Here is a 25,433-nt window from a genome sequence, read left to right as displayed (position 1 = left end):
GGCCCGCCCAGGGCTGCACGAGCCGCCGGGGCCGCGCTTTCCCCGCCGCGGGGCCGGGGGCCGAGCCCCGAGCCCCGCTCCCGAGCTGCGCCGCCTCCCCGCCGGGCCGGGCCGGGCCGGGCGCTGCTTTCCAGTCGGGGCCGCCGGTGGAGCCTCGCTGCGCCTCAGCGCTGCGGCCCGGCTGCGGCGAGGGGGGGGCCCGGCGCGGCGCCCTCTCACCCCCCGCCTTTAAGGCGCGGCCCCGCCCGGCCCCGGCCCCGGCCCCGGCCCCGCCCCTCTCCCCGCCGCCTCGGACAGCAGCGCGCGGCCCCCTTAAGGCGCGGGGCGGTTTGCGCCAGGCGCTTCATGAATGGAGCCACGTGACCCAAACATCACGTGACGCGGCGGCGAGCGGCGGCGGCGAGCGGCGTCCCGGTCCCTGCAGCGCGGCCTCTCCGCCCGGCCCGGCCCCGGCCCCGGCCCCCGCCGGCCCCCTCACGAGGTGGGCGCGGGTTCCGCGGGCCGCGCGGCGGGCGGAGGCGGCGGCGCCGGCCGCGGGAGGCGCGGCGCGGGCGCGGCCCTGGCACCGGGCGGGGCGGGGCGGCGGGGCCGGCGGGCCCGGTCCCCGGGGGCGGGGCGGGGCGGGCGCCGCCGCCCGGGGCCGGGGGGGGGAGGCGGCGCGGGCGGGGCCGGCGGGCGCCGCGCGGGGTCCCCGCCGCTGACTCATTGGCGGGGGCTCGGCGGCCGCCCGGCGCCGCCCGTGTCGCGGCCCTGCCCGGTGCGCCGCGGCGGCCGGGCAACAGGTGTGCGGCCCCGCTCCGCCGGCCCCCGCCCCTCTGCGCCCCGCGCTCCCCCCCCCCGCGGCACCGGGCCCGCGGCGACCCCGCGGGCGGGAGCGTTCCCGGGGACGGGGCCGCGGAAGCCGAGGCGCGCCCGGGCCGTCGGGCGGCTCTTCCCGGCGGCTCCTCGGCTCCGCCACTCCCGGGACGAGGCTCGTCTCCCCCGCGCCGAGGCCCGCCCGGGGCGCCCAGGCGGGAGCTCGCGGGCGCGGGGTTTGCGGCCCCTGCCCGGTGCTCGGCTGCGGGCTCACCGCCCCGTGCGGCCCCCGTGGCCCCGGCCGCGCCAGGAGCGGGCTGGGGCGGCCCCGAGCAGAGCGAACGCCCGCCGTCGGTAGCGGGAGGTGAGCCTGCCGGTGGGGCTGCGGAGCAGGGTGGGAGCCCCCGACCAGCCCGGGGGTACTTCGCTCGCTCCACGCTGCCGTTCCTGGTGCGCGGGGTGGGTGCGGGCTCCCGGTGTGCGGGGTGGTTCCTGCAGCTCGTGGACGGGACGCCCCCAGCTGCTGAGGATGGTTTGAACCGCGTGGGGGAAGGAAAGCGCTCCCGGGAGGCTGGAAGGGTTCTCGGAGCGCTGGCTGTTGCCTTTATCTGTGAAAGCACGCTAAAGCCGGCTCCGTGGGCAGGTTCCTCGAGTGAAGAATTGCTGTGGAAGTGCTCTGGTTGGACACGATGTTCACCAGGGACTCCCGAGGGAAACGTGGGATGCGCAGCAGAGGCGCTGTCCTGACGTCAAGTGTAATCGGGGAAATTGCCTGATCTGTTTGGATTTCTGGGAGGACCCGTGCGAACGAATTTGCACAAAAGCAAACAAACAGAATGTGAAATCCATGCTGGGGGACAGCGTTCTCGTGCTGTGTGCCCGACAGCTGGCAGCAAAACCGCACGCTTCTGTGCATGCTGTGCAGCGGAGGCTGTGGTGGAGCTCGGCCCCTTCCTTTGCCCCCACGTCCCTGCAGATGGGCCTCCCTCCCGGCGCCGTCCCGGGCAGCCTGCGCCGGAGCGGCTGACGTCACCGTGTTTACACTGGGCTCGTGGCACGGTTCTGCGATCAGGAATGTGGAGAATGGGGCCTGCGTTGAATCATGCGCGGTGCTGTCAGCTCTCTTGTGGTGCTTTTCAAGCTGAGGAAAGAATTGGCTGCACTTGTGCTGAGTTCAGGCCTTTTGAGCTCTGGGGAAATGTGTTGAGGCTGCATTTTCTTCACTGCAGTCATCACATTTGGCTCTTTTCAGTGTGATTTTTCTTTGGGAAGCTATCAAATGCTGAGAAATCAGCAGTCTGGAGAGTTAAACCAAGTTTGGTCTGTCTCAGTGCCAGCTCTCTGTGTGTCCTGTGGGCCAGCCGCCAGATAGCCCATCTCCAGCCCTTTAAACATGACCAGAAGATAGCAACCAGCTAGTTCCCAGGCCGTTCTTCCCATTCAGTTTGGCAGGCTTGTGTGTTGCTGCATCTCTGTTTTGATCCTTCTGGGAAAGGGGGCTGTGGGATAAGGGGAGGCGAAATCACCAGGTGCTTTCGGGCATGGCCTTGTTACAGAGTGAAGGCTGCTCTGAGAACAAGGCCTGACAGAGTTCTGTTCCTCTGGGTAAAAACGCTGAAGTCCAAGAAAGTTAATTTGGTGTTGCAAGGGGGCTGGAACCAGTCTCTTCTTTTGTCTGATTTCTGATAGCTCTCTTGACCCTGCCTCAGCTTTTGGGGCTGTCACAGTCTGTGGGGTAATCCCAGCTGTGGTCTCTCAGCTACAGACCCTTTTGGTTCGCATCTGTGCTGACTTTCCTCACAGCAGCTCTCAGGTCTGAAAGTGGTTTGGCTGTGGGTTTGGGAGGTTGCAGTGAGGTTCATTAAAATTACTCCTCCTGGCAGCCTTGAAAAAGTCACTTTGTCACCTTTTAGCTATATGATGTAGATAGGAGAAGTTCTAGTGCTTGATAGACCTCTGGATTCTCCCGGTAAAGGGTTTTGCTGAGCAGATTTGGCTGTAAACTTGAACATCCAATTTCCTCCCACAGGTTAGTCCATTCTTTTAGTGTTTCCATTTGTGGGTTTATATAGATTTAACAGAAATAACGTAAAGGATGGAGTAAGTCATTGACTTTGTAGGGTATAGACTGTGTGAGCACCCCTCCTGATTCTGCAGCCTGCCCCAAGAAGCTCTCTCCCTTGTGCCCTGCCTGGTGCAGCACGTTTGTTGCCTTGTTTGTTTTTTCAGCTCCGCTATAATGAAGGAAGTTTGAGCGTTTGCCAGACAGCTGAGAATTGTTTAGTACTGCAAGGCAAACAAACTTCTGCAGCACCATTGACTGTAGCTGCCCTTGGTCCCTTGTGCTCACCAGAGAGCAGTGCAGAGAGGTGCTGAAGTGGTGATATTTTTAGCCTCCCTTCCTTCTGCCCCTTTCCCCGGTGGGCATTTTGTTTGCCAGGGGGGAACAGAGGAAGAAAATAGAATGGTATGGGAAAATGAAGAACTGATCTTCACAAAGCAATAGCTTGTGTGTGATCCGTCCTCTGTTTGCCTGCTTCAGTGCAGCTACCTCCTTTGGCTGGCAAAGTGACCCTTTTACGCTAGCACTGTCAGGTTGTAGTGGACATCTCATTGCAAGGAACATTGTCTTCCGGGTATAAATAGCCTGCCTCCTGGCAGGTTCGAGTCTTTGGGAACATCTGAATTTTACTTCTCTGCTAGGTGTCCTAGAGCATGCTGAATCCGCTCACCTCTAACAGGCAGTAGATGCACTGTGGGGAGCCTGAGCCACAGCTGCTAGAAGAGCAGAAGTTCATATTTGCTGACTTGTACGTCTTGGCTTGTTCTTGGCTATAACTCTACCCTTTAAATCTATCAACCAAAATAGTAGCAAACTAAATTGCCGTTTGACTGGGACTGAAGGTACAAAGGTGCTTGTGGACTGTACTTGTACAAGAATGCTTGCCTTGCTTAAGGACGCTTTCAGTTCCAGATTGTTTGAGACACAGACATGATTGTCGAGTGATATCTGAGGGTTCAATTCATTGGGTGGTGCAGTAGCATTCTGAACTAAAGCCTGAGAGGAGGAGGTATGTGGGGACAGAAACAGGAGCTCAGATATGATTCAGTATAAAAACAAGCTCGTGAGTTGCTCATACCAGTTCTGAAATCCCACCTTCCCTGGCAGTGAAGGAGTCTGCTCTCCTCTGGTTTTGGTCTCCCTTAATCTTTGTTTTATTGTGAGCGTATCTTGGCCCCGAAGATAAGGGAAGGAGACGGTGGTGCTGTCCTGGCATGGCCACGGACTGATAGGGACTTCCTTACAGAAAAGACCTGCAGCTGGGGGTCAGCTTTGGGTGACTGGGAGAGGTGGGGGGCTGCTGAGGTGTCAGCACAAACTTGCGATGGCATCCCAGTGTGCCCACATGCTTGCTTGTGCGGCAGTGTCAGGCTGCAGGTCTTTGACTTTAATCTAAATGTGGTGGCTTTGCTGGGAAGCAGAGAAAGTTTGGAGAGGAGTGACCGCAGTAATGGTGTTCCGTGCCCAGGGAGGTGCGTTGTGGAGGCGAAGGCTTCCCCTCTGCTTGCTGCTCATGAACCGCGCTGGTTTGTGTCCTTGGGATCACCAGGAGTCTGGTAGAACTCTTGTCCTGAGGAGTTTCTGGTTGTGCTCGGGCAGCAGCTGGGGAGGGTGTGCTGGAGCGGCCAGACGCCTCGCCGTGCCTGGGGGCTGCGAGGATGAGGCTGGGAGCAAGAGGCGCAGGCTGCCAGCATGCTGAGTCAGCGTGACTGGCCCGGAGGCAGGCGTGCTCTGGACGCAGCCTGCTGCCTGCCAGGCTATTTTTAAAGATGTGGCTTCCGTGTATTCTGGCTCCTCCTAGTTTTTTTTTAATTTTCCCCCACCCCAAACAAAAAACAGCCATTGCTGCAAGTCTCCATGGGCAGTAGGGGTGTGGAAGGGCTGCAGTTTCTGCTCGGGGACAGGATCTGTCGCTTGTGAGTCCAGTGCAGTTGGGTGCTTGTTGAGCGTTGTCTGGGGAGGCTAGTGGGATGTGCACCAGCACGGGGCGTTGCTGCTGGACTCCGCTCCAGAAGCAGAGCAGTGCAGGCTCTGCTGCATCTTGGTGGGGCTAACCTGACCTCCCCTTCCCTTCCAGAACCTGACTGACAAGGCTGTCGTGTTATGACGACCCCAACAAAGGAAACAAGGCCTTGAAGGTAAAGCAGCAGGGGGAGGAAAGCAGGGGCGGGTGTGGGTACCTGCTTCAGGCTTTGTGAATGCATGCGGCCTTCTCTTCCAGGTGAAGCGGGAGCCAGGCGAGAATGGGACCAGCTTGACAGATGAGGAGCTGGTGACCATGTCTGTGCGGGAGCTGAACCAGCATCTACGGGGCCTGTCAAAGGAGGAGATCATCCAGCTGAAGCAGCGTCGCCGCACGCTGAAGAACCGAGGCTACGCAGCCAGCTGTAGGGTCAAGCGTGTTACCCAGAAGGAGGAACTGGAGAAGCAGAAGGCAGAGCTGCAGCAGGAGGTGGAGAAGCTGGCCTCTGAGAATGCCAGCATGAAAATGGAACTCGATGCTCTCCGCTCCAAATACGAGGCACTCCAGAACTTCGCCAGAACCGTGGCCCGGAGCCCTGTCACCCCTGTGCGGGGGGCCTCTCACCTCCAGCATGGGGCCCCTCGTCCCTGGCAAGGTTGCTACTACTAGTGTCATCACAATAGTGAAATCCAAAACGGACGCCCGGTCTTAGTGAAGCGAGTGTTGCCTGAGCTTGTCTGTGCAGGGCAATTAGGCACAAAACCAGCCTGGAATCCCCAAAGCACAAACCCTCCCCACACGGGTCCGGTTTCCTTCTTCTTGGCCCAGGACTGGCCTGCTGATCGCTCTGGTTTTATTTTGTATGAGCAGTGGTGATGCATCCCTTGTCCTGTGCAGACAGAACCTTCCACCCAGCAGTCTGTAGCCCTCAGCTGCCCTTGGGACAGACTGTGAGATCTTGGTGTTCTAGCCAAAGGAAGTCTGCGCAGCGTGGCCGACGGTGCGGCAAGTGGGCTTGGTGGCTTGGGGAGGCCTGGAGGGAGACTTTCTTCCTGGAGGTTGGGAACCCCAGTTTTCAGTCACTTCCAAAGGCTTTATTTCATTACTCTTCCAGGTGGTGTATCACGGTGCCTGACTGCAGGTGCCTGAGCCTGCTGCTTTTGTCTCATCTGGTACCAGTAGTCGCAGTTGGGGTGTTCTGTGTAATAGATTTGGTATTTGTTTCTAGGTGTGCCTCTGTGCCCGAGCAGTGGGTTTCCTTCAAACTTCTGTTGCGTTAGCAATGCGGACTAGTGGTGGTGGAAGGGAGGATGCTGCCATGCCCTGCTGCCTCTGCTCCGGCAAAGGGGAGGGAGCCAGGACAGGGCCTGCAGAGGGGGCCCAGCACCTGGGGGAGAGGGAGGGAGGGAGGGAAGGTACCATATTGACTGCAGGCCGGTTTTGTGCCTAAAGCGTTGCACTGAACAAGACCAAAATCACTAGTTGTCCCCGTGTTTTGAGGGTATCAAGTGTCTCTAGTGTGATGGTTTACACAACCAGTTTATGTGGTTAAATAGCCCTTTATTTAAAGAGAGAAACATCATTTTAAGAGTTATTAAATTATCTAAGTTTAAAATGAAAATCAGACAGAAGAGAGAGCGTATTTATAGTCAGCTTTTTTTATCCAAGAGGGTGAGAATATTTGGCCATATGAATGGGGAAATATTCTCGGAGACTTTGCTAGTTAAAAGTTAATAAATAAATAATTTTAAATTTTCTCATGAACCTCCCGCAAACTGATTGTGGCTCTGAGGTTAGTTTTTATAAAGAGTTATCAGACTTTATTTATAAAACTTAGAAAAAGACAAAAAAAGAGGCAAGTCCTGTTTGATATCTTTTTGCAATTGTACCAAAGTGACTTATTCTCGATCTTGCTGGCTTCCGTTGTGTCCCCTTGTGTTGCGCTCTCTGTGCTCTCTGAGCTCGTGCGTGGCGCTGTGGTGTGGTGGTGCCAGTGGCTGCCTTTGCCATGTGGTGTCGTTTTCATGCTTCCATTGTTTTCCCTGAGCTTAAGCGAGAGATTGACTTGGAATCTCTCCAAATTCTCCAGGAGGATTCTGGCACACAGGCAAAGTTGCTGTTTTTCTTAAAGGCAAAAAGGAACGGCTGGTGCAACGAAGTAGTGATGCCTGCCCAGAGAACACTGTTCTGCAGAGGCGCTTTGCAGGACGAGGTCTGCTTCTCTCTCTGGGTGTTGCGGCGGTTGCTTCTGCACAGACAGCTCAGGCCTCTCGCTACCCAGCCGACGCTGGGTACCTGAGTTACCTGAATGGTGGAAATGTTTGCCAGTGGAACTGCTCTCTCCTTCCTCCAGCAAAGCTGGCAGAGAAGTAACACATGGGAGAACTAAGGTGAGGAGGAGACTGATGGGATTGAACTCTGGAACTGGATTTGAGTCCTGTGGTCAGAGCTTGTGTTGCTCTTGTGGCTCCTCTGACAAGAGGCAAGTCTGCCAGCTGTTTGGGGCAGCATAGGACCTGTACTAGTCCTGGAGCTGCAGCCTCTTGTGCTGAGTGTCTGCATATTACTGAAAAATAAGCTGTGATGTGGTTGCTTTCTTTCCTGGTTCAGCTTCTGGCTGTGGGTGTTGGTAAGGTGCTTAGACTTATAGTTGCGTGACACAGCTGAGAAACTATTTGTGGTCAGGCTCCATTTCCACAAACACTTTAACAACCCTCCCTCCCTCACCTCCCTGAAAGACTTGAGCTGATTACCGAGCTGTTTTAGAGAAGCGGGACATGGAGCTGAAGTCCATGTGATGATCTCTTGATTTGTTTGGGATGCTTTTCCCAGTGAACTTTGTGGGTGAGAACATTGCTTTCAGACTTCACCCTCCCAGCCCGTGGGCTTTCTCTTCTCTGAGTTGAGGTGTCTGGGACGCTGCTTCCCTGCTGTTTGCTGGATGGGCTGCTTGCTGTGCAGCACTTAGCACAAACCTCTGGGCTCCAGCCTTTGTCTTCCACCTGGTAGATGGTGACAGGAGGGATGGGATGCTCCACAACAGAAGAATCCTCCAGTTTGGCTCAGGGTGTAAATCTCAGCCAAGTCCCTACCAGAGCCAGCCCGAGGTCTAACCTGGCAAGAGAGCTGTTCTAAACCCAGCTGGAGGCCTGATCTCCGCAGGGTGAGCAGACAAGGTTTTGTGTATGGAGCTGGCTAAGAGCTGAGCTCCAGGTGCTGCAGACTGTGGTGAGGAGGGTCCCATCAACAGAGTGGGCAATGGCAGGCAGTCCCACAGCCCTGGTGGATTTGCTTCCGTTGTACTCTGCACTGAGGAACACCCCGGTCCTTCCCTGCCTGCTGGATGGCAACTGTTGTTGCCAGTAAGAGCGTGCGCTGCTCTGGAGTGAGGCTGTGAGTCAGGAGGACAAAGAGAACAGGCATCAGCACTGACTTGACCAGCCATTGATGCTGTCATTTCTCCTCCCCTGTGCTGTATTTGCTAGCTTGTGGTCCCAGTTTGCTTTGAGTGGCTCAATGCATTTGGTGAGGACACTGCTTGAGGGGGAGCAGGCGCGAAGCCACTGCTGGAGTGTGCCTGTGTGGTAAACCAGCTCCGTTGGTGTGGGGATCCTTTCCACACAGGTTCGGGCTCTGGCTGCAGGTGAGATGGTTCTCTGCTCGTGAAGTGCTCTGTCTGGCTCCATCCTAGGGATGTTGGAGGGGGTGTGGTCCCCTCGTGGAGTGCTGCTTCCCCATACTAGTGTGGTGTTTTTGGTTTTGTTCTCAGTGAAGTATTGAAATCCAAGTAATGTATTTCTGCAGTGTCCAAGGAATCTCGCGTCATGCTCAAGGGGACCACGTCCCCTGCCACCTGGCATCCTGTGCCTGTGTGAGACAACCCCTGCCCCAAGCCCATCACTCTGATCTCTCTTTCTCTTCTCTCTCTCTCTCTCTCTCTCTCCCCCCCTCTCTCTCTATTTCTCTCGTATATAGCGTTCTGGAGTGTGGCAGTTCTTGTTCCTAAGGTGCTTGTCCGTTTGGTTTCCTGCTGTGGAGGGTGTTGTGTTTTCTTTCTCCTTTCCCTGGTACCCTTTTGATGCAGTGGTTGGGGAGGCGGGGCTCTGCCCCAGCCTGCCCGCAACGCAAACCCATGGAGTGTACCCCCGGCGCGGCAGCTCGGCCAGGCGCGCAGGGGTTTGTGTATCTTGTGGTGAATTGTGTGAAGTTACTCTTGCGTTACGCAGCGCCGCCGGGCACCGCTCCCCGGGGAGAGCGAGGGCAGCTGCGGCCCGGAGGCCCGAGCGGGGCCCGTCCCTGCCCTGCTCTGCGGCCCCGTCCCCGCGGCGGGGCGAGGCCGGGGCTGCTGCGCCGCCCTCCCCGGGCCGCGACCGGGTCCGGCTGGAGGCGGCCGCGGGCTCCGGGGGTGCCGCCCCGGCGTGGGCCCGTCCCGGTCCCGCCCTGCCCGCGGGGAGCGGCGGCGGGGCCGGGGTCGGCCAGGCCGGGGGCCGCGCTGGGCGGGCGGGCGGCGGTATTTATTGCTAAGTTATTGCCCCGCGCGGCGGCGGGCGTTATTTATTGCTGTACATAGTGTTGGTGCCGGCGCGGCCGCCGTTGTTTTGTACATGACAATAAACTGCTTTCAAACACCGCGGCTGCCGCTTCCTTCGGCCGCGCTCCGCCGGCCGCGCGGGGGCGCTGCTGGGCGCGGGGCGGGGGCGGCCGCTCCGGCCGGGCGGCGGAAGCGGCGCTGCGCGGCGGGCGCCGGGGGCGGAAGCGGGGCGCTTCCGGGGCGATGGCGGCGGGCGGCAGCCTGAGCCGCTCGGAGCGGAAGGCGGCGGCGCGCGCCGAGCTCCTGCAGCAGGAGGAGCAGCGGGACCGGCGGAGACAGGTAGGGCCGCGCGCCCCCCCGCCCGCCGCCCGGCCGGGCCGCCGTGACGCGCTGCGTGTGCCGTCAGGTGTCTCGCATCTGGAGGAAGCCGCCGGCGGAGCGGAGCCCCGAGGAGTGCCAGGTGCTGAGCGAGAGCGACGACATCGTCCGGGAGCTGGAGCGGCGCCGCAAGCGGCGCGAGCGGCTGCGCCGGCGGCAGGAGGAGGTGGGCGGCGGCGCCGGGCCGGGCCGGGATGGCGGGCGGGCGGGCGGGGCTGCCCCCGGGGAGGGGGCCCGGCGCTCCGGGGGCGGCTCCGGAGCCGTGCCGGCCCCGGCTGGAAGCTGCTGTGCCGCCTTACTCGCAGCGCGCCGGGCCCCCGAGGCGGCGGCCCGCTGTGGCAGTGCTCGGCCCGTCTCTCGGCACCAGTCTGACGTTCAGAAGCTGCTGAATTTCCGCGTTTGCCAAAATGCGTGCGGTCTTCTCACTGGGTGTGCCTCCTGGGGGGCGGGTCTTCACGTGCCACAATCCAGAAAACTTCTTTCCTCGGTCTTTTGTATATAATATGGACAGCAAATGTCCGCTCTCTTTTATTGGGAAACTGCTTCTGATCATATTTGTGCGTCACTTCTTTCAGCTAGGCTAGACCCATATCAAAATTTCCACGGAGACATCTGTTCCTTCAGGGTCAGTGACGTGCTCTATCTCAGGAACGTGAAATTGCTCAGTTGTATTTCCTAGGTATGTGACGAACCAGAGGAGTTGAAGAGAAAGGCCATTGAGCTGGCTGCTGCTGTTCGGAACGCCAAGCACCTTGTCATCTACACGGGAGCAGGGATCAGTACGGTAGGATTCTTTGGGGGTGAGTGGCTGGAGCTTTGGGAGCTCCTTCAGGAGTATTGCAATGTTTGGACTTTTTTTTTTTTTTTTGTGGAATCCAAATGACGACATGATGTCTAGGATGCTATATTAATACTGTTGAAATGCAGAGTTCAGGGTGTATGAATGCTAATGTCATAAATATCTGTGCTAACAAACGCTGAGTACAAGTTGCCAGGAATCAGTTTAGTGAAAATAGTGAAAAGGTTCAAAAATTGGGTTCTGTCTAGGAAAATGTGAAGTAACAAGGCGAGAAAAAGAGAGTTCTGGGGGGATTCCATAATGGAGAAAATAAATACTGGGGGTGAAAGTGAGAACTGTAAGGTAGGAGAAGAGATGCTGGAGAAAAGAAACATAAAAATACAGGAGAAAAAAAAAGGTTCCTGTAATTAGGGAGCCACTAGAAAACTTGGACTGAATGAAAAAGCAGCAGTGAATGCATCTCATCCTGGGTGAGAGCAGGTTGATGCATTTGTGGACAAGAAGCATGAACTTGCCCATCAGGCCTTGCTTTGTCTCTCCCGATAATGCAGGCAGCTTCGATCCCAGACTACAGAGGCCCTAATGGCATATGGACGTTGCTGCAGAAGGGCAGGAGCATCAGGTAAGGAGGTGGCTACTGAACTTCTCTTCCTTTCTCTTTTCTGCAGCCACTCAGGAGACTAATTCTGAGATGACAATGACAATCAGAAAGCTGATACTGAAAGAGAAATTAATGGCAATTTCTGCTTTTTTTTTTTGTTCTTGTCAGGGCTACAGATCTGAGTGAGGCTGAGCCCACACTCACCCATATGAGCATTGCTTGCCTACACAAGCATAACTTGGTAAGATTTTTTTCCCCATACCTTACTTGAGCTGAACTGCCAAAGTAGGATAAATGAAACCCAGAAGGAATCATTTTTTTTTCATGAGACTGTATAACCAATGTCCTTACTGAGGTGGCTACATCCATGTAGGAACAACCATCTGTGTTCCTGTAACAGTTGAGTCTTCATCAGGCCAGCTCCAGATGGTAGCTCAGGCATGTTTTTTCCCTTGTGCTTTTCTTCAATAGCTTGTGTTTGCCTCCTCGTGAGGCTTGCCTGGGGACATGGCCACAAAATCAGACAGACATAGTAGAGCTATGTTTAGCAGGAGGAATCTTTTCATTTAGCTTTCATCAAGGTCTGTTCTCCATGCTTTTCTTTTGTTAGCTCAATATACCAGAGCAGATCTATTTAGTGCATATTAGGACATAAGTGTTACCTGCATTTGAGTAATATTTTGAGTCCTTCCTGTTTGTGTTAGCTCAGTGTTTTATTCTTTTCAAGGTGCAGCATGTGGTGTCTCAAAACTGTGATGGGCTGCACCTGCGGAGTGGGTTACCCCGAGCAGCAATATCTGAGCTTCATGGAAACATGTATATAGAGGTAGGTAGCCAGAACAGCATGAAAATACTGTCAGGTGGCCTCACAAGAAGGTAATATGAACTATATATCTCTCCCTGGCTCAGGAGGAATTAGTCCAAGGGCTAGTCTCAGCTTAGTTCATATCTTTGGGTCATCACTTTTTGGATGAACTGCTTAGCAAACCACAAAACAAAGTGTTCTGTTCAACACGATAGCTTTTTCTCTGTATTTGCTAGAGACTTCTGTTTCTGACTGCTCTTCTTCAGGCCTTCCCTGAAATCCCTTCTATCACATAGCCAGTGTGTGCTCTATAATGCCACTTGCTAGGCGAGCTCTTCCAACTGTTTTCAAGTTAGCATCTGATCCCAGGTGATTCCTTCTACTGCTTCCAATTTTGTTGTCCCCAAAAGGTGCTGCTCTTAGAGAACTGTCTGGTTCCTGGGCTTTAATGGGCTATAGAGGCTAATGACACGACTGTTCTTTTTTATTTATTTGTTTCTTCCTGTACCAGGTCTGCACTTCCTGTACACCTAACAGAGAGTATGTGCGAGTATTTGATGTGACAGAACGCACAGCCCTGCACAGGCATCACACTGGCAGGATGTGCCACAAGTGTGGGTCACAGTTGAGAGATACAATCGTCCACTTTGGGGAGAAGGGGACGTTGACACAGCCCCTGAACTGGGAAGCAGCAACAGAAGCTGCAAGCAAAGCAGATGTGATTCTTTGTCTGGGTTCCAGCTTAAAGGTAACTTTAGAGACTCGGTGAAGATTGTTAGCAGCATTCCCTCTTGGTGATACACCTTGGTGCTGAGCAGTCTCCTCCCAAACAGACAACTGTAAACTCTGGTGTCAGGATTCGCCCACCATCTGTGATAGTCTCTCTTCCTCCCTCTTTCCCTTCCTGGTAATACAATCCTTTTCCTCTCGCTGATATCGTTCAGCTACATGTGCCTTTGGCTGTGCTGATAATTTCTATTTTCTGGCAGGTTTTGAAAAAATATCCCCGTCTTTGGTGCATGAGCAAGCCACCAACTCGTCGTCCAAAGCTATACATTGTGAACCTACAGGTGAGAGCCTTTCTGGCCCTGGGTTTGCAGGTTTGGGGGAAGCCCCATGTAGCACGTGGTGTGAAAGTGACCCGCTGCGCCTGTTGGTGCCGCAGCATGCCGGCTGGGTGCGAGGCAGGGTGCCCCAGCCTGCCTCGTGGGGCAGCCGGGCGGTGCGGTCGGTAGGCGTGCAGCAGCAGGCCTGCTGTTGCTCCTGCAGTGGACGCCGAAGGACGACCTGGCCGCCCTGAAGCTGCACGGCCGCTGCGACGATGTGATGCGGCTGCTGATGGAGGAGCTCGGGCTGGAGATCCCCAGCTACGACCGGTGAGCGAGGGGGGCCTGCCAGGGCCGTGCCCCGGGCGGCCGGCGGCGGCGGCAGCCGGCCCCTCACCTCCCCCCCGTCTCTGCAGGGCGCGGGACCCCATCTTCGCGCTGGCCGAGCCGCTGCGCCCCGGCGAGGAGGGCACGCACTCACGGAAGCCGGTGGCCCCGCCGCCGGGCACGGAGCCGCCGCGGGAAGAGCCGCGTCAGGAGCCGCCGCCCGCCCGGCCCGGCGGCTGGCTGGGCCGCGGCTGCGCCAAGGGCGCCCGGCGCAGGAAGAGCAACTGACGGCGGGGCGGGGGCGGCGGGGGGGGGCTCGGGGCCGGCCCGCCCCGCGCAGCCGGTGCTGACGCGCCCCAAGATGGCGGCGGGGGCGGGCGCGGGGCGGGGCGGGGGCGGGTGGGAGGCCCCGGTCCGCGGCGGGGTCGGCGGCGGGGCCGCCGGTGACAGCGGGGGCATGCTGCGCAACGGGGCGGCGGGCGGCGGCGGCCCCGCGGCGGGCGGCGCGGCGGGACACCGGCCCGTCCGCGTCTGGTGCGACGGCTGGTGAGTGCGGCGGGCGGAAATAAACGGCGGCGGCTGCGCTCGTGCCTCCGGCTCCTCTCTGACCGCCGGCGGGGGCGGGCGGGCCGGGGCGGCGGGGCGGTGACAGCGGGGCGAGACGGAGCCGGCGGCGGCGGGGCGCCCTCGGGCGTCGGCGGAGCGCCGGGGCCGCGGAGCGATCGCTGCCGGGCCCCGTCCCGTGCCCGCGCCGCCGGCGGGGCCGCCCGGGCCGTCCCGGTGGCGGTCGCGGGCAGCCCGGGGCCGCGGCCCGGCCCCTCCGGTGGGAGCAGCCTGCGGCCGGGCAGCCCGGCACCCCGCCGGCAGGCTGAGGGCGCTGCCCCGGCCTCCCGTGAGGAGCCGGCCGCGGGAGCGTGCATCGCGGCAGGTAGGAGCGAGACCTTGGCCCTTCGGGCCCGTGGCGGGGATCGCCCGGTGGCAAAGGGGAAGGTCACCGGCCGCAGCGCCCCAGCTGAGCGCGTCCTTGTGCCCCGGCCTGAAGCAGGGCCTTTGTCTTTCTAGCTATGACATGGTGCACTATGGCCACTCGAACCAGCTGCGCCAGGCTCGGGCTATGGGAGATTATCTGATTGTTGGAGTCCACACGGATGGTAAGAGGGTTTCTCAGCTTTTCACCTCGTGCTGCCTCTCAAATCACCCTGCAACATTAGCCCTGAGAGGGGGGAGATCCCGGTGCAAAGCAGCTTTCTTCCTACATGTCCTCAAGGAGCAGCAGCTACCACCAGAAAAAGCATTTCTTCCCTGGGTGAGGCAGTGGAGTTATCCTCACTGTTTCCTCGGCGATTTTTGCATAGTTCAGAGCTTGCAGGCTTCCTTTGAGGAGTGGTCTGTGTTCTGTTCTGCAAAGCAATAGAACCAGTTGAAAATCAGTCTGGTGTTGCAGGTGCAAACTGCAGAACTGGTATTCCAAACCAAATTACTGTGTGGAGAAAACTCATTTCAAGCCCACTTGAGAGTTCAGTGCTACACGTTAATTCTTGCTTGTAAAGATTGGTTTTAAATTGATTTATGGATGCGTATTTTCCAGTATAAACCAACGTAGCCTGAAGTTACTGTTTAAGAGGAGATGTTCCCCTAGGGGGCTGCCGAGAGGCCTGGGTAATCTCCTCAGGAAGAAGTATGAGGTACAGGGAGTCACAGATACCCTTTGCCTTCAGAGTGAATTCTAAGGCCTTTGCCACATGCTTAAAAAGGAGACTGAATTAAAACATTTCCTGACCTACCTGGGACTTCCTTCCCTGCTGCAGACCAATTTCAAGCTGAGTTTCGCTCAAACACTTCTAACTGGATTTTTCTCTTTCTCATGCAGAAGAGATTGCCAAGCACAAGGGCCCCCCTGTCTTTACACAAGAGGAGAGGTACAAAATGGTGCAAGCCATCAAGTGGGTGGATGAGATTGCTCCAGGAGCTCCCTATGTCACCACACTGGAAACCTTGGACAAATATAACTGTGACTTCTGTGTGCATGGTGGTGAGTGGTGTTCTGAGGTAGCAGTTGTATTAACAAGGGACCTCCAGGGCTTGTGTGCTCTTGTTTTTCCTGCTGCAAAACAAGGAACTTTCTGGCTCAGGGAAATCCTCATTTGTACAGATTTCTGTGTTGCCAGTGCCTGCACTAGTCAATACAGCTACTCAGGTGTTCAGGTATTTCAGGGAAACACGTTTGTGCTAGGTACTGTGAGAGTGGTCAGATTCCTTGGTTCAAGCATCCCTTTCACTTACAAAGATGAAATGCGTTGTCTGACAGTTATCCTGAGATTGCCCTTAACACAAGAAAAAAACTGTGCATGGGAAAAATAGTCATTTATACAACCTAAACATGAAAAACACTGTTACAGAAGTTCAGTGTGCAAAAACACAATCATGTTTATATCTGCTTATCCTGGGAAGAGATCAGGTCTGAAAAGCTTCTGTCTCTATCTAGCTGATAAGCTGTTAAAGTGCTTAGCTGACTCTGGTCAGAGACTCGGTTCTTATTATGAACATTCTTCAGTTTGCAGTCACTGAAGAGAAACTGTGTTCTGATGAAACATTCTTGGTTTTGTACTCTGTCCCTTCCTTGGACTACGTCTCATGTTCATTCAGTTTCGGCCCCTCCTCCCTACCCCTCTGAAGGGGGGTTAATTTTGTTAATTGAATCTGCAATAGTCTTTGCAGTTTTTCACTTTTCCTTTCTTGTTTGATCCCAGCCATCTAGTATTGATAAGACAAGTATTTCATTTAATGTAAATAAATTGTTAATGTTCAATTAGATAGATATGCTTTTTTCACGTGGACAGGGTGATTATCACATTCCTTGCTAACTTAATTGCTTGTCCCGAAAGTGCGTTTGGGGTACGTGACCCCGTACTGGACTTGGTGAAGGATTATGATAACAGAGAAGTGCTTGTGGCCTTTGCTCCAGTTTCCCTGCCTTTATCTCTTTTGTCAAATAATTCAGTACTTCTACCTGCATAATACTCTTAGATGCTGCAGATTTGCCAGGCTGTGTTTATGCAGAAGGTAAGTTTAGAAATAGCTGGGCTTAACTGGGAAAGTGGCAGATAGCAAACCCGCTGTTTCTGCCTCTCCTCTGGCACACAGTGTTGTAACTGCAGTATGTTCTCTTCTCCTGTCCCTGTGCCCTGAGGTAGGGGTGTGGAGTTTTAGAACTCATCAGCTTTTCTGAGAATGCCACTGCAACTATATAAGAGAGAGTACATGTGAGTTACCAATGCCTACACTGTAAACAGGGTATTACGCCAATTGAACGCCAGCTTAGGTTTTGCTGTTGAAGATTTTAAACTGTCACTAAATGCAGGTGGTTTTTGTACAATGAGTCAGCAACCATGCCAAAGGTGAACCAGAGTTAACTCTATAGGAGTTCAAGGGGTATGTTAATATCATGGTAGAAGTGCCATCTCTGAGGGTAAGAATTGGGTGTTGAAGGACTGTTTAATTGACTGGGGAAGCCATAACATGAACAGCTAAAAATAGTGCTAGAGAAATTAAAGTTAAGGTGCTTTTTAACACTGAGAATAATTGTAGCTGTTTATGGTCATCCGGACAACAATTCAGTTGTGTCTGCTGTTGGAATTGCTACCAGGGCAATAAGCTCAGATTTTCTGGAGTATCTTAAAAAACAATTGGTGAGATGGCTAAGGGCCTTTGGCACCCAGGAATATGCTTGTCTCTACAGATAGATTAGTCTTGCAATCCCACGATATATCCATGGGATGCAGGACATATTACATGTGTACGCACTGCGGTTCGGATTGCAGGAATTACAGTCTGGCTTATGTGCTGGACGTATTCGGCTGTTGCTGTAATTCTAATAGCTCTTGTGCAGGAAGGCTTGGAGTGCAGTTCTGAGGCTTTTCTCTTTCTGCAGATGACATCACCTTAACGATAGATGGCAAGGACACCTATGAGGAAGTGAAGACAGCTGGGCGATACAGGTAACGCATTTCTCCTTAGGCTCTTATACTGTTGTGGGCAGGGTTTCTGAGAGTTCCTGTCCTGAAGGAAAGTCAGATGAAATACAGCTGTCTTCAGGTCACACTTTAATTTTGTTATTACGTGTGTCAGAGCTTTAGCTGCTCCAGGCATTTTGGTTTCCAGAAGGCGATGCAGACTAGCAGCTGAGTGGTAGGGGCTTCCTGTTCCTAGTATATGCTGGTTCTAGTATTGAAGCCTCACTGGGAGTTAGTTCTGTTGGGAAGTCCATGCAAGGTAAGTTTTCCTCGTACGATTGGTCGCTGTTGTGTGAAGAAGATGCAGAAGCTCAGCAGGCAAGTGGTATACTTAATATCAAGGGCAGATAGTAGGAAGACTTTCTCTGGATGATCCCTGGTTTGGATTTACCAGGTTTTACGTGTGTTCCAGTGATAACGGTGGGAAGAGAAAGAGGCATATGCTCCTATGGCTTCTGCTTTATCCTTTGCTTGTCTCCCTGCAGGGAATGCAAACGCACCCAAGGTGTGTCCACTACTGACCTTGTTGGCCGCATGCTGCTCATGACTAAGGCTCACCACAGCAACATAGTGAGTCACAGGGCTTTGGGTGGGAGTTTGGAGTCTAGGGCATATGCCAGCTCTTCCCTTTTGCTGTCCCAAAATGGTGGTGGAGCTCCTGGGTCTGGCTCCGAGGTGCGTGGAGAACTGGCAAACTGATTATGGGCAGTGACAGCAAAACACCCTGTTTATATTTGCTTAAGCCTGTCTGAGATCACAGTGCAGAGCCCATGCTGCTTTCAAAAGGTGTATGGAGATGAAAAGCTTTGATTCATCACGATTGGTGTGAGCTTCAGGAACGTTATTGGAAAGGCAGACTAGTCTATGGCTTCTCTGAGTGTGGAATTACATTGTGCAGCCCCATTGATCTAGCAGCCCAGTGCTGCCAGAATTGGAAATTCTTCTTCCTTCTAACTGAGCTGTATGCTTTTGCCTTCTGCTGTCTCTGAGTCTTATCAGACCTTTCTCCTCAGCTCACTATGTGATAAATAGCTAACCTAACCAAAACAAAAAAAGGAAGTAGTGTTCTGTTGGTTAATGAGTTAAATTGACTCAGTAAACAAGCAATCCATTGAATGGAATCGCTGAGATAATAGCAGGGACGAGACAATGGAGGAACAAGAGAATTTGGGGCTAGAGGGAGATCTTTCAGTGTGCTGAGCTGTTAGATTGGCTTAGCAGTAATATGTAAGTTCACACCGAGATTTGACTCAGCATCGCTAGCTGTCTGCACAGATCTGAGCCCATCTCTAGTGGAGTGTCTTTGGAAAATGTCGGGACGCTGCCCTGTTGGGGGCTTGCATAGTTGAGAGAGGACATAGGTGTGCAATGCTATCAGCTGTGCAGGTTGGGCAAGAACAAGAGCCACTGTGGCTGTGTGATGCCAGGCCGAGGTCAGATAAGGAAGTTTCATCTTACTCCAGCTGGGACGTGATTCTGGTTTAGATATTAACTACTTTGTCAGCATTTAGTGCCAGCGATCGATGATGTGCAGTCTAAGCCTGGACTTCCCAGCACTTCTGCCACACACACGCATATTTTTGGTTGGATGAGCTATGTGAGTGCTTAAACATTTTGATTCTTTATCTCCCTTCAGGATGAGGACCTAGACTATCGGAAGCATACTGACAACTTTGGGAAGGTAATGTGAGCTCTAGCCTCAGACGTCTGGTTGTTGTCATGAGAAGGATTCCAAATGTGCTTTCTGGCCTGTATTGCAGGCTTGTTTTTTCCCCCCACATTTAGTAGTAACCTCAGTAAATGTTTGCCACTGCTGTAGTCAGTGAAATGGGCAGGTGTGGCTGCACAGGACCAGCAGTACTGGTGGTGTGAACAGTATGTTAGCGGCACCACAGCGCTGCTGCACTTGTTGAGCTATTGCTGTTCGTTTGGCTTGCTTGTAAATTCTTTATTGCCACTTCCTTTGGGATGCAGGTGCCCAGAGTTCCAGCCTAGGGACAGCTTCTAGCGATGCTCCTTTTGGTGCTTACATTTTAAAAGGTGTTGCAGTAGGTCTGGGAAGCATGTAGCAGGCACATAACTAGCATTCCATACTGCAAAGAATTCAGTTGCCTGGTCTTCAAATAGCAGAACGTTCCTCTTGGGGCACTCTGCTGTCATGTTCAGCTCATGTCTTGGGCTGCCTCTAAAGAGCTATCAGCCTTTTTTTTTTTTTTTTTTTCCTTCTGGGTGTTAGATTGTCCCTCATTAACAACCACCTGGCCCTACAGCTTGAGTAAGTATTTTACTCACTGGGGTTTTGCTGACCAGGCTGAATTGTTCTCTACCATGTTGTTGGGTGGTGTTTTTGTTTGTTTGTTTATTTTGGAGAAGGTTTTGTCAGGCCTCTTGCTCTAATGTGTCTGTTTCCTGGTTCTTGGATCTAGGGAAAGATATCTGGGCACTAAGTACTTTGCATGACCCCCGCCAGCAGCATACTCCCTTCTATATACTGTTGTTTGTGTGGCTTGCCCTGGTCTTAGCTGAATTGTCTTTGTTTTGTTGCGTCTTTTATTGTTTCTAACGTTAGGGGAGCAAAGCAGATGCCAGGGCCAGTGACCTGGTGGCTCTTTCCCGAACTGCCGCATGGTGGGGCTCAAGCTCTATCTTCGGTTTCACTGCAGCTGGGATATTTGGCCCTTGCTGAGTTCTGGGTGATACCAGCTTAGCATACCAGTCAGCCAGGTGAAAGGGTAGGCTGCCTTGCAGCTTGAAAAAGATTGTATGCCTAAGAGGATATAGGTAGGTTGTGCATTGTGTATCTCTTCTGTTAGTAAGTTCTGCCTCTCCTGGAAATCCTGGACTGCCCTGTTGCCTTCTTCCTTCCTAAGCTTTCTTCTCAGCATCTCCTTAGCTGGCTGTTGAGGGGATGATTTAGATTGTGTAAATGTAGAAAGTGCAAGCTGCTAAGAGCTGCAATACTTGCTAGCAAATTAACATGCAGTCCTGCCTACAGCTGTATTCTGGCACTGTATGTGTGTGGTCCAAATCTCCTCTTGGAGCTTGAAAAGGAAATGTGTGTGGTGTGTGTTTTCCTAGGGACCGAAAGGTCATAGTCCCTGGACTGGTGTCTCACAGTTCCTGCAGACATCTCAGAAGATCATCCAGTTTGCATCAGGAAAGGAACCACAGCCAGGAGACACTATCATCTATGTGGCCGGAGCCTTTGACCTGTTCCGTATCCTTGACTGTTTTGTCATGAGAACAGTGTTGGTCTGCTTGTTCTTGTATTTTAAGGCACCAGACTAGGATATTTACTACTTTTTGTTGTTGTTGTTTTCTTTAGGTATGTGGGTGAGGGAAAAGGCAGGAGTTTCTAATGACAGTTTCTTAGTCACAGGACACAGAGCAAAGAGTTACGACTACTCTCTAGAGAGACTTGTGGCTGTTAGAGGATTTCAGAATGATAGTTGGATACTCTTCATGCTCTACTGATCATACGCTCATCCTTCTTGAGGTCCGGCTGTCATAGACCAAGTGACTGCTGCTAGAAAGCATAGGGTATTTGGAGCAGACACTTCATCCCCAGGACAGTCTTGGAGGTGCTGTGCCTCCCTTTCTACCCAAAATGGGTAGAAATTCTGGACAGAGGCAAAGTTGAGTCCATGGAAGGTGGAACTGAAAAGATGCCTGGCTTTTGTCCAGAGCCTGAGGGCCCAAGGAGGAAGAAGGCAACTGTTCCTAGCACATAGGCAAAAAGCAATACAGAAATAAAATCCTTGGGATTACTATTTCCTGCTGTGCTTTCCTGGTACATCTGTTTCTGGCTTCCTTTCTCCATTTTCCATGTTAGCTTCAATTTCTTAAACAGGTCTGCAGATATTGGGCACGTAGATTTCTTGGAGAAGGTTCACCAGCTGGCAGAGAGACCCTACATCATCGCTGGGTTGCACTTTGACCAGGTCTGTATATAAAATTCAGAGATGGGGCAGCTTGGCACATGTTCTTTCTGAAACAAGCAGGCTGCGTGCTGGAAGACAAGAAAGGGTTGTATTGGCCAGTACTGGTTTTTCATACTGGGAGAAACTGAGAAGGAAGGGGATTGCTTTGTGTTTCTTCTAATTGTGACTGATGCTTTGCCTTAGGAAGTAAATCGTTACAAAGGGAAGAATTATCCCATCATGAACATCCATGAGAGAACGCTCAGTGTCTTGGCCTGTAGGGTAAGTGTCTACAGCTCCATCACCTTGCAGTGTTCCAGAAATTGCCTAGGAGCTGATGTTGTTCACCCATAGCTAAAAACCTTGCACAAGATCTTTAGTATTCATTGAGAAAGCAAAGATAAGACCAATCACTTCAGGCTACCAGAGGTGCTGGCACGCTCCTGTGAGGAATCACTAGGCTTATCTGCCATCTTGGTTAATCTGAGCCGTTGCACCCACTCACCTTTCCACCAGCAGTGAAGAGGCAGAGTGCTGCTCTGCTCTATGCAAAGACAACTGTGTTCTTGCAGAAAACAATCTACTTTCTGCAGCAGGGTAAAAACTTCCTGGGAAAGAAATGTAGGGAGGCCCAGAAATACATGCTCTGAGCAATTAATTCTGGGATTTGCTGTATACACCCTACCAGAAAGCATAATCTTTAGAGGAACAAAAAGATCATAGAATTATAGAATGGTTTGGGCTAGAAGGGACCTTCAAGATCGTCTAGTTCCAACCCCCTTGCCATGGGCAGGGACACCTTCCGCTAGACACGGTTGCTCAAAGCCCCAACCAACTCGCTTTCCTATTTCCCTTATTTGAGTTCCTAAATCTATAATCAGGTCGCCTGCTCAAGTCCATGTAGGAGATAGGCTGGTCTCTGTTGTGGCTTTTTTTTTTAATCTGGATTCTTGTTTTCTTTTTCTAGTATGTCTCAGAAGTGGTAATTGGAGCCCCATATGCTGTCACTGCTGATCTGCTGGATCACTTCAGGGTGAGAGTCTTTGTGTATAGATGCACATGAAGATGCTGGCTTTTGATGTGCTTAAAGAGCTAAAGTGGTGGAAAACATAGCAATACAGCAGAGAGGTGGTCCTGCTCAGCATAATTACAGTCCCTGTCACCTTCTGGAGGGAATGTGATTGTCGGTGACTTTGTGCTCCTCTCTAGGTAACACTTGTATGTCATGGAATGACAGAGGTGGTGTCAGACAAGGATGGTTCTGATCCATATGAGGTAAGATGCTAGCTGCTGCCATCTGTGCTTTTTTGCCAGCATTTGTGACAGATACAGCATGGCTTTGTTCATGCTCCTGGGCTGAGAATTAGAATACAGAGTATTGCAGTGGATGCTACCCAAGCAAGTCTTTGTCAGGTGATTCTGTTCTTTGTCAACCCCTCAGGTAGCTACTTGGAGCAGAGCCTGTAAATCATTCACAACTCCATTCTTTTAGTCACCATTTTGTTTTGCCTGTTTCTGATGCCTTCACGGCAGAATGAGAAATCCTGTCATCTTTGCTCTATGCAAATCCCTCGCTCAGCTCCCATATACCTGAGGCTTTGCTTTCATCAGTGATTTATTCAGCTTCTTAGGAGATGATTTTGTGTCGTGCCTGGCTGGGTGCCCACAGGACCTGCCATGACTTCTGCTCAGCTTTCCTTTACTGAGCTGTAAATCCAGAGGTCCTTCATGTTTTTCACAGATGAGTCTGCTTTGTTTGTTCACAGGAACCAAAGAGACGTGGCATTTTCCAGCTGGTGGACAGTGGCAGCAATCTCACCACAGATTTAATTGTGCAAAGAATCATCAAGAACAGGTTGGCTTTCTTCATCCTCTAGTTCTGTTGCATGCTGTTCAGTCCAGCGTGTCTGAGGCCTGATTAATGGGATCAAACAGGAAGAGAAGGGATATCTGAGTGCACAGAGGAGGGAAACAGTGAACTGGTCCTTCATCTTCCAAAGCTTTGTTCTGGAACTTTGGGCAGGCTGCTTAAGTGTGGATTTGCCAGACTATACAGGAAAAGGAATAGGTAAACTATACTAGGTTAGAATGTGCTTCACAGCATGTTTTATTATTTTTCCTCCTTCTCTATCAATGAAAAAAAATCCTTGCTGTATTCTTAAGGATTTAGCATGCTGTTTCTTTCAGTGCTTTGCTCTTTTAAGCCTTTCACCTTCAGTGACCCCAGCTCAGGTCAGTTGTAAATTTGAATTTGGTATTGCAGCACTAAGTGGTCTGTCCTGGGACAGACCAAGCATGGAACAGCAGCAGCATCTTCAGAGGGAGAAGTGTTGTTTGACCGGTGTGGGAGCCTCGGACTTCAGAGAGAAGTGATTGTGACACTTGGAGGAAGCTCTGGGTGCTGGCTCTCTCAAAGAGGAGGGTGGGAGGTTAATGGTGAAGCTTCTGAAATACTCTCATAACAAAACAACAACATAGGAGAAGGTGGTACTCCCCTGTTCCAGAGGGTTTTAGTCTCCTAGAGAGAGGAATGGGTAAGGCTCTCATGGTGTTTTATGATTGATGCAGGCTGGAGTTTGAAGCTAGGAACCAGAAGAAGGAAGCAAAAGAGCTGGCAGTATTGGAGGCCATGAAGAGACTGGAAGAGAAGCACTAGACCAGCAGAGAGCTGATGCTTGGGTCGCGGAACGCTGCAGCCTCGCCCTCTGGAGGAGCAAAGAGCTCTTCTAGAGAGGACTCTGAACAAAGGCGCCGCTGCTGGTGTGCACAGGATGTGCTAGCCTAGCTGTCCTAGCTCCTCCTGCACTAATTATGCAGACATAATGAGTTGGGATCCTGCTGCCTAGTTTTTCCTCCGTTAATCAGCCCCCATTCCCTTTCCCAGGAGAAGATTTGAAAAAGAAAAAAATGGTTTTAATTATAACTAATGTTTTAACATGTCGATGTGCTTTTACTTTCTGCCATTTCTGGCTTTTACAAGGTGGGAAATGAAGCAGCTGCCCGGGCCCTTTCTGCCTCCTTCCACATTCTGCTGTCATGACTGGAGTCTGCATTTCAGAACACCCCTTCAGGTGGTGGTGTGGGCTGCTTGACAGACTGGAGAGAACAGCCTTCCCGGGAGAAGGGGGGCGGCCAACAATTCCTCTGTGAGCTTTTTGGGTAGGGATGCTAGGCCAATCAGTGTGCCTGCTGCTGGCGGTGCTGACTACGCCCTGTGCTCTGAGATTGCTGGTGGTGGTGCTTCTCAGCTGCTGCCTATGCACGAATACCAGATCGAAAGCTACTTAATGGTCTAATTGGATAAAGCCTTCCTCCAGCTGTGACTGTTGCCAGTGAATCATTCACTTCCCCAGTGACAGGCAGCAGCTCAGCATCTGCTGCGGGTTGTGAGGCTCGTGGCACAGAGACCCTCAGGTCTGACGTGTTCCCTGGTGAGTTTGAGGAATTTCTCTGCACAAGGCATGAGAATACTGGCAGGTTTTGACAAAGGCTCCACCTGCTATGAGATGCGCAGGACTCGGCGCTCCTCGTGAACTGTGCTCAGAGCTCTGCTTGCTGTTGCTGCCAGAGTCCACCTTGTGCCTGACAGATGTTACCAAGAGAAGTGACCTTGTGAGCTGGAATTTCACGATTGTTTTGTTAGGGTTGAAGTGCAGCATGTTTACCTCCTGCGGGAACCTGCAGGGCCTGAGGGGATGAGTCTGGGAAGAGCCAGGTGCTGGGCTGAGCCCTTCTCTGCCTCGTACATTCCCGGGTGCTGTGCTGGGTGACTCAGCCACTCCCTGCACTGTGCTGTACAGTCCTTCCAAGCCGATTTTTTGTCCTCTCTGTTGTAAACTTCTGTTGCTGATCATTAATAAAATGTTGAAGAGTTGTCTGTTGGTCTCTTCAGGCCTCGAGTCCAGGTGCCAGAAAGGTTTCAGGCCTTTGGGTGGAGACTTCTGCAGAGGCTTTTCCCCAGAAGCTATGTCAAGAATGGACAAGAGTTCACTGCAGGCATAAATACAAACTTTGCTGCGGGCAGCTCTGCCTGAGCTCTGTGAAAATCTTAAATGTCTTCTGGTACAAGGGTTAGAGATCACTCTAGCTAGAAGCTCTTCTTTTTCGCCATGTGAAGAGATTTTTGTTGAATTCACTCAAAAACTGAACTAGGCCAGCTGAGGGGATCTTTGCTATGCTGTTCTAGGTTTTTA

At 52.9% G+C, this 25,433-nt stretch overlaps 3 protein-coding genes across 6 annotated transcripts; all 3 read left to right on the top strand.

Annotated features, from left to right (window-relative positions):
- The first annotated feature begins 4,714 nt into the window (after positions 1-4,714).
- Positions 4,715-6,175, top strand: MAFG (MAF bZIP transcription factor G). The gene is given in 4 exon segments (XM_050714456.1): positions 4,715-4,773; positions 4,950-4,995; positions 5,079-5,432; positions 5,434-6,175. Coding segments are annotated over 4 exon segments (558 nt in total). The 3' UTR covers positions 5,533-6,175.
- A 3,384-nt stretch (positions 6,176-9,559) lies between these two features.
- SIRT7 (sirtuin 7) lies at positions 9,560-13,799 on the top strand. 2 transcript variants are annotated; one of them, XM_050714369.1, is made up of 11 exons: positions 9,560-9,690; positions 9,758-9,895; positions 10,409-10,513; positions 11,080-11,150; positions 11,298-11,370; positions 11,857-11,955; positions 12,446-12,682; positions 12,924-13,004; positions 13,204-13,310; positions 13,397-13,451; positions 13,746-13,799. In XM_050714369.1, the coding sequence occupies exons 1-11, from the start codon at positions 9,595-9,597 to the stop codon at positions 13,752-13,754; spliced, it is 1,071 nt and encodes a 356-aa protein (XP_050570326.1). In that variant the 5' UTR covers positions 9,560-9,594; the 3' UTR covers positions 13,755-13,799. The 2 variants fall into 2 exon arrangements, with proteins under 2 accessions (XP_050570326.1, XP_035424509.1); XM_035568616.2 differs by lacking the exon at positions 13,746-13,799 and having other exon boundaries at positions 13,397-13,595.
- On the top strand, positions 13,757-25,115 carry PCYT2 (phosphate cytidylyltransferase 2, ethanolamine). 3 transcript variants are annotated; one of them, XM_035568618.2, is made up of 13 exons: positions 13,757-13,853; positions 14,370-14,458; positions 15,178-15,339; positions 17,239-17,305; positions 17,806-17,890; positions 18,957-19,001; positions 20,399-20,537; positions 21,179-21,261; positions 21,445-21,522; positions 22,208-22,273; positions 22,450-22,515; positions 23,007-23,095; positions 23,809-25,115. In XM_035568618.2, exons 1-13 carry the CDS (start codon positions 13,765-13,767, stop codon positions 23,894-23,896), a joined length of 1,146 nt encoding a protein of 381 aa, XP_035424511.1. In that variant the 5' UTR covers positions 13,757-13,764; the 3' UTR covers positions 23,897-25,115. The 3 variants fall into 3 exon arrangements, with proteins under 3 accessions (XP_035424511.1, XP_035424512.2, XP_035424513.1); XM_035568620.2 differs by lacking the exon at positions 13,757-13,853 and adding an exon at positions 14,095-14,235; XM_035568619.2 differs by lacking the exon at positions 18,957-19,001 and having other exon boundaries at positions 13,758-13,853.
- The last annotated feature ends 318 nt before the right edge of the window (positions 25,116-25,433 follow it).

Source organism: Cygnus atratus, chromosome 18 (genome assembly GCF_013377495.2).
Source record: "Cygnus atratus isolate AKBS03 ecotype Queensland, Australia chromosome 18, CAtr_DNAZoo_HiC_assembly, whole genome shotgun sequence".
NCBI lineage: Eukaryota > Metazoa > Chordata > Aves > Anseriformes > Anatidae > Cygnus > Cygnus atratus.
This window is presented reverse-complemented; position numbering and strand designations above follow the sequence as displayed.